Source organism: Meriones unguiculatus, chromosome 5, assembly GCF_030254825.1.
Source record: "Meriones unguiculatus strain TT.TT164.6M chromosome 5, Bangor_MerUng_6.1, whole genome shotgun sequence".
Classification (NCBI taxonomy): Eukaryota; Metazoa; Chordata; class Mammalia; order Rodentia; family Muridae; genus Meriones; species Meriones unguiculatus.
The window spans coordinates 6861788-6868970 of record NC_083353.1 but is presented as its reverse complement, the minus strand read 5'-3'; the positions used below and the strand labels follow the sequence as shown (position 1 = coordinate 6868970).

The following is a 7183-nucleotide window of genomic DNA, read 5'->3' as shown; positions in this document are numbered from 1 at the left end:
AAATGTATACACTATGAGGTAGAGAGAAGAGAGAAAATACTAGAAAAGAAAAAAAATTGATGGTGTTTAATTTTTTGAGTTCTTTATATATTTTAGATATTAGCCACCTGTGGGATGCAGGGTTGGTGATGATCTTTTCCCAGCCTGTAGGTTGTTGTTTTGGTTTGGTGACAGTGTCCTTTGCTTTACAGAAGCTTTTCAGTTTCACGGGTTCCCATTTTTTATTGTTGATCTTAGAGCCTGAGCTATGGCAATGACTTTAAGTCTCTTCCCCACTTTTCTTCTAACATATTTAGTGTGTCTGGTTTTATGTTGAGTCCTTTGATCTACATGAAGACATCAAGTTAGAAAAGCACCATTTTTTGAAGATGGTATCTTTATTTTTTTATTTTTTCACTGTATGGTTTTTGCTTCTTTGTCAAAATTCAAGCATCTATAGGTAAGTAGATTTATTTCTGGATCATCTATTCAATTCCATTGATCCACCAGTCTGCTTCTGTGGTAGTACCAAGCAGTTTTTATTACTGTCGTTCTATAATAAAGCTTAAGATCAGGGGTAGAGATGCCTCCAGAAGATCTTCAGGGAGTCTTTTGGAAGAGTGGATGGAAAGATGGACCCAGAGGAACAGGAGCTCTACAAGGAGAGCAACAAAGCCAACAAATCTGGGCCCACTGGGTCATGCAGAGACCAACCAATGATCATGTATGGATTGGACTTAGATCCCCTGCTCAGATGTATCTAATAGGCAGCTCAGTCTTCATGTGGGTCCCATAGTAAGGGAAGTAAGACTGTCTCTTACATGGACTCTGTTGTCTGCCCTTTGATCATGTTCCCTGGTGGATGGCCTTTCCAGGCCACAAAGGAAGAGCATCCAGCCAGTCTTGAGATTTGTTTGGCTAGCGTCAGAGGGTAGGAAATGAAGGATTCCCCTTCCTGTGGTCTAGGGGAGAAGTATAAGAGGAAAGAGGGAGGGAGTGTGGGACAAGGAGGAGACAAGTGAAGGTGCTACAATTGAGATAGAAGGTGAATAAAGTATAAAATTGTCCTTCTCTAAAGTCACACAACTCCTGTGGATGCTCCTGCTGCTCTTTCTCTCTCATAAGCCATCTTGAGTTTCTGGAAGGGCTTTGTTCTTGCTCAGGTACCTGCAATGAGGTTGTACGACAAAATTTTTTTTTTCACTTGAGAACTTTTCCAACTGTGAGTACAAAGATTTCATCACCTGTGACCATTCCCATGATGTCCCAGAAAGACATTACTCCTGTTGCCAGAATTTCTGTATGACACCTGTGCCAGAGGTAACTCTTCTGAGACTCTATGCCCCTCCTTTATATCATTCATAATGAGCCTTCTGCTCTATCCCATTGCATATAAAAGGCCTACCACTACATAGCCTGTTACCATTGATTATACCTAGCTGGCAAGTAAGTATGCTTATAAGAGGAATATTCCTCCAACACAAGCTACTCTACTTAGATGTGGGGAAAAAGACAGAGGGATGTTATACAAATGTTACAGAAGTACAGTTCTGCAGTAGAGGTCCAAAATGCCTTTATATTACTAGGTTTATAAACTTCTAAAATCTCTAGAGAAGAAATTGAGTATATGGGGGTGCAAGACAACATTCTTACACTAAGAAATTAAGAGACAAGGGGCATTGTGTGAAATTAAGCTTTCTATGTTCACAACTCCTAAAATTTCATTTTCTTTGTTCCTTAATAGAAATTGTTGATTTAGAAGTTAAATCTAAATCTACTGATCAGCATGGCTCAGAAGAATGCATACTTTATCCTTTCCACATGCCTGATGTTCCTGTCATTCAGCCAAGGTGAGCTTGTTGAAGCACTATCCCTACATACCTGAAGGCTTTGCTCCATCTGTATACATGGTCATGTGCTTTGAGGAAAGGAATGGTAAACATTGGAAGTTAACCAGTCATTCTTATGGATTCACAGATCATGGACAAATACATCTCCAATGGCTAAAAAATTTGGGTTGGACGGTTAAATAATCTCTTGTTCATAACAACTGATGCTTTCTTAGTTGATCTGGTTAAATCTAGATGACTTTATTAATTTGGAGAGGATTGCATGCAAAAAATATAAAACTATGGAGGACGTTATGTAAGAAAAGCTATAAGAATCACAGAAAAGCACTTCAGAAAAAAAGGGGGGAACAATTGTGGAGAAATAGCATGAGAAATTAATTGTGAGTTCTTGTCTCAAGGAAAGAAAGCCTGGAAGAGAAAAGCCAGAATGGAGGAGTACAGAGTAGGCATTCACTCTATTGCCTGTACTACATCCTTACACACCTATAAAGTAGACAACAAAAGCTATCTCATCTTCAGGCTTTGGCAAATTCTCATGATGTCCTTCACTTCCCCATCCTTTCCTAGGTCAAGGGGCTGCAGACGACTTGCTTTTGGCAGAAAGCGACCTTCCTTCTGTTAAAATCAACTGCCCAGAAGGTGCTAATGCCTACGGTTCCTACTGCTACTACTTCATTGAAGATCGTTTGACCTGGGGGGAGGCAGATGTAAGTGAAGAGAGATATGCAGCAGGGGGAGGGATCTGAAGATAGAGAGAGTTAACATTTCCTAGTGGCTTTATAAGATAGAGCAGGTTACCTATTTTCCCCATCACCAACTAAATTTTCCCCTTGATTATGACTTCTAGTTTGAATCTCCTGCAGAGATCTTGGTGCTGAATCACAGTATCATCAGGAACATTTCTGTATTGTCCCTTTTCTCAAACATTCTTTAGGAGAACTAGTATATTGTTCGAAACTCCCTTTTCTATTGAGTAATCTATTTTTCCCCCCTCTGGACACCACAGCTCTTTTGCCAGAACATGAATTCAGGTCACCTGGTATCAGTGCTCAGCCAGGCTGAGAGCAACTTTGTGGCCTCTCTGGTTAAGGAAAGTGGCACTACAGTTAGCAATGTCTGGACTGGACTTCATGACCCCAAAAATGTGAGTTTGTGGCCTCTTTATCTCCTAATAATCAGATGCAGGAGAACTGGGAGAACCAAGTCTAGCCTGTGAAAAGCCAAATTTACAACACTCATAGAAAAGGAATGTGTTTGTGAATGCTAGGATATATTAGCATGTTGAGGTTCCCTGAACATGGAATAGAGATAGCTGGGGCTAAAATTCTTTATACCTCCATACATTCATGGTCAATTTTGTTGTATTATCCAAGTAGCATTTGCTATATAGTGATCATTATTTATAGTGTATCTTGATGATTCATGTTATAACAGAATCATCTTCAGATGACAGAGAAGAAAATAATTGATTGCTTGTTTTGGCATATCTGTTGTTATACCAACACATCTAGTATTTTCTAGGAGTATTCTGAACTAGGCAAGCTTTGGGTCTCAAGAAAGATTCTGGGAATGGCTTTCTGTGATAAATATTTCTGGATCTTTGTAAAATTCAGAGTATTTACCTCTCTGAAGGAAAATGGAAGGAGTTGAATATTTGGAGAAAGGACAAAAATAAAGAAACATTGATTCTGAAGTGGGACTGTGACATTTATTTACTTTGTTCTATATTTTGGTCCCCTTATGAACATGGACATGGTCCCGGTATTTCTATCAATTTCTGAGTGACATTGGATCAATTTAACTCTTTCACTATAGAACCGTCGTTGGCACTGGAGCAGTGGATCTCTATTTCTCTACAAATCATGGGCCACTGGGGCTCCAAGCACTGCCAATCGTGGTTATTGTGTGACACTGACGTCAAACACAGGTAAGAAGCCCAGTCTCATGTTGTTGTTTGTTTCTTCTGCTCAACTCTGGGGATGTACCTGGGGCTGGAGATAGGGAAAGGTTACTTAGGAGAGAAAGATTGTTCCCCTTATTTCTTGTCCAGTCAGTCTTAAAACTAGATAAAACCATACTCTCTCCATCTGACTATTCCCCCCATTGGCTTGTAGCATACAAGAAATGGAAGGATGAAAACTGTGATGCTCAGTACCCCTTTGTCTGCAAGTTCAAAGCCTAAAGTCACCGGTACAACTGATGTTCAGAACACTGTTACTATGTAGTAAAAAATGAAAGAAGACCATTGATCCATCCCTAATTAAATACAATTTCCTCAAGAAAAAAAGGATTTGCAGTATGTTTTTTTTTCTATCACCCCAGATCCTTACCACTTCTCCCACCATCCAGTTACATCCAATCTTTCTCTCTCACTTAAAAACAAACAAACAAACAGGCAAACAAAAATGAAAACAAGCAAACCAGTATAAAACAAAACAAAGAAAAAGTCCACTAAAAATTCACACAGAAAGAGAGAGAAACATACAAGCAAAAACCATAAAAAGTCAAAATTAGAAACCATAATACTTGTATTTTTTTTTCGGTTACATTTTTGGGGGGACCATGGCCTAGTGAAGATAAAATTGTGTGCTATGATTGTGCATTCTTTTGAGTTCACTATGTCCATTGCCAGTGCTTGAGTACTTAAGATGGAAAAGGTTCCAGCACTGCATAGCATAGCTATAGATAAAATTGCATTCTTCATGAGCATTCTGTGCCTTTGCTTAGACTGTGTCTTTTAGAAATCATTACAATGTTCACTCTAAGGCATGGTTATTTTGATACTCTGTGGGATTTCATAAGTTTGTATTTTAAGGAAGCCACTTTTGTATGCTCAGGGAAACAATTTGAAGCTATAATTGGTTTGAGATTTTAAGGAAAATTGCTGGGTCTATAATACTGAATACATTGTTGACAGAAACACTAGAGTCTTAAAGACTAGCATAGTATGAATAATGACATTCTTTGAATGAACTAATAAATAAAACATGATGATTTAAGTGAACAAAATAAATAGAAATAGTTAATTGTCACTTTAAGGGTCCTATCTCCAAATACAGACAAGAGTTAGAATTTTTAATAACTTTACGAATATAACTCATATTTCAGCACCAATTATATCAATGAGAACGTTAAACATAATTTGGTAAAACAATCCAATCCAAAGAACACACATTATCAATTTGAATTATGACTATACCACACTGTATGAAAAACAAACTATGATGAAATATGTATATCCTCACATTCATCGGATAAATGAGTTGTGGTGAAAGATACAAATGCTTTCAAAAGAAAATACAGAAACTATATGATACAAATAAATACAGAAGGTGGCATAGAAACACTCTAGTGGATCTATGGACTCAAATTGAAGATCTAGAAATAAACCACACACCTACAATAACTCGATTTTTGACAAAAAAAAAAATGCCAAAATCATTGACATTATTTTGACCTAAAAAAAGAAAAATAGTCAGATGGAGAGAGTATGGTTTTATCTAGTTTTAAGACTGACTGGACAAGAAATAATAAAAAAGACAGCTTCTTTGAAAAACGCTGCTGGTAAAACTGGATGTTTACATGTAGACAAATACAAGTGGATCCATATTTATCACCTTGCACAAAACTAAAGCACAAGTGGATCAAAGATCTTAACATAAAACCAGACAAACTAAATCTATTAGAAGAAAAAGCAGGGAAGAGCCTTAACATCGTTGGTACAGGAGACAACTTCCTGAACAGAACACCAACAGCACAGGCTCTAAGATCAACAGTCAATAAATGGGACCTCATGAAACTGAAAAGCTTCTATAAAGAAAGGGAAACTATCCTCTGAACAAAAAGAGAGCCTACAGACTGGGAAAGATATTCAGCAACCGTATATCTGACAGAGGGCTAATATCCAGAATATATTTAGAAGTCATGAAGTTAAACACCAACAAACCAAGAAATCCAATTAAAAAGTAGGGTACACACTAATCAAAAACAAGGAAATCCTGAAATTTGCAGGCAAATGGTGGAATCTAGAAAAGATCATTCTGAGTGAGGTATCCCAGAAGGAGAAAAACACACATGATATATACTCACTTATATAGACCTATAAAATATGATAAAAATAATGAAATCTATATACCTAAAAAAAGAAAAACAAGAAAGAAGACCCAGGGTACGATGATCAATCTTCACTTAGAAAGACAAATGGGATGGGCATTGGAAATAGGAGAAAACATGTAACAGGACAGGAGCCTACCATAGAGGGCCTCTGAAAGACTCTAGCTAACAGTGTATCAAAGCAGATACTAAGACTCATAACCAAACCTTGGGCAGAGTGCAGGGGATCATATGAAAGAAGGGGGATTTAATATGACCTGGAGAGGATAGGAGCTCCACAAGGACCAAATATATCTGGGCACAGGGATCTTATATGAGACTGTTTCTCCAACCAAGGACCATGTATGGATATAACCTTGAACCTCTGCACAGATGTAGCCCGTGGTAGCTCAGTAACCAAGTGGGTACCCTAATAAGGGGAACAGGACTATTTCTGACAGCAACTCAATGGCAGGCTCTTTGACCTCCCCACTCCACAAAGGGAGGAGCAGCCCTGCTAGGCTACAGAGGAGGACTTTACAGCCAGTCCTGAAGATACCTGATAAAACAGGGTCAGATGAAAGGGGAGGAGGTCCACCCCTATCAGTGGTCTTAGAAAGGGTGCAGGGAGGAGATGAGGGAGGGAGAGTGGGATTGGGAGGGAATGAGAGAGCAGGATACAGCTAGAATACGGACTTAATAAAATGTAACTAATAATAAAAATAAAAATAATTTAAAAAGTGCGGTACAGAGGTACAGAGCTAAACCCAAAGTTCTCAGGGTTATAGTTAGGGTTACAGAGGAATATCGAGTGGCAAAAAAAAATATTTAACAAAATGCTTATCTTCCTTCGTCATCTGAGAAATACAAATCAATAACATCCTGAGATTCCACTTCATATCTATCTGAATGTCTAAGATCAAAAACTCAAGTGACAACACATGCTGGTGAGGTTGTGGAGAAAGGGGAACCCTCCTCCATTGCCCGTGGGAATAGAACCTTGAACAACCACTTTGGAAATCAATCTGGTGCTTTCTCAGAAAATTAGTAATAGTGCTACCTCAAGATCCAGCTATTCTACTCTTCATATATATCCAAAAAGATGCTAAACCATACAAGGCCATTTGCACAACAATGTTCATAGCAGCTTTATTCATAATGACTACAATCTGGAAACAATGAGATGTCCCTCAACTGAAGAAGAAATACAAAAAATTGTGGTACATTTACATGTATCACAATGGACTACTACTCATCAATTA

At 38.2% G+C, this 7183-nt stretch overlaps 1 protein-coding gene across 1 annotated transcript; it reads left to right on the top strand.

Annotated features, from left to right (window-relative positions):
• The first annotated feature begins 1378 nt into the window (after positions 1-1378).
• Positions 1379-4110, top strand: LOC110562192 (lithostathine-2). Its single transcript, XM_021658897.2, has 6 exons — positions 1379-1425; positions 1724-1829; positions 2397-2536; positions 2836-2973; positions 3645-3756; positions 3944-4110. The coding sequence occupies exons 2-6, from the start codon at positions 1766-1768 to the stop codon at positions 4009-4011; spliced, it is 522 nt and encodes a 173-aa protein (XP_021514572.1). The 5' UTR covers positions 1379-1425; positions 1724-1765; the 3' UTR covers positions 4012-4110.
• The last annotated feature ends 3073 nt before the right edge of the window (positions 4111-7183 follow it).

What these genes read in the sequence shown, in the direction of transcription:
- LOC110562192 (XM_021658897.2), top strand. Translation starts at nt 1,766, where the DNA reads ATGGCTCAGAAGAATGCATACTTTATCCTTTCCACATGCCTGATGTTC. An exon ending in GTTCCTGTCATTCAGCCAAG is followed by an intron (nt 1,830 to 2,396) that starts GTGAGCTTGTTG and finishes ATCCTTTCCTAG; the next exon opens with GTCAAGGGGCTGCAGACGAC. An exon ending in TGACCTGGGGGGAGGCAGAT is followed by an intron (nt 2,537 to 2,835) that starts GTAAGTGAAGAG and finishes TGGACACCACAG; the next exon opens with CTCTTTTGCCAGAACATGAA.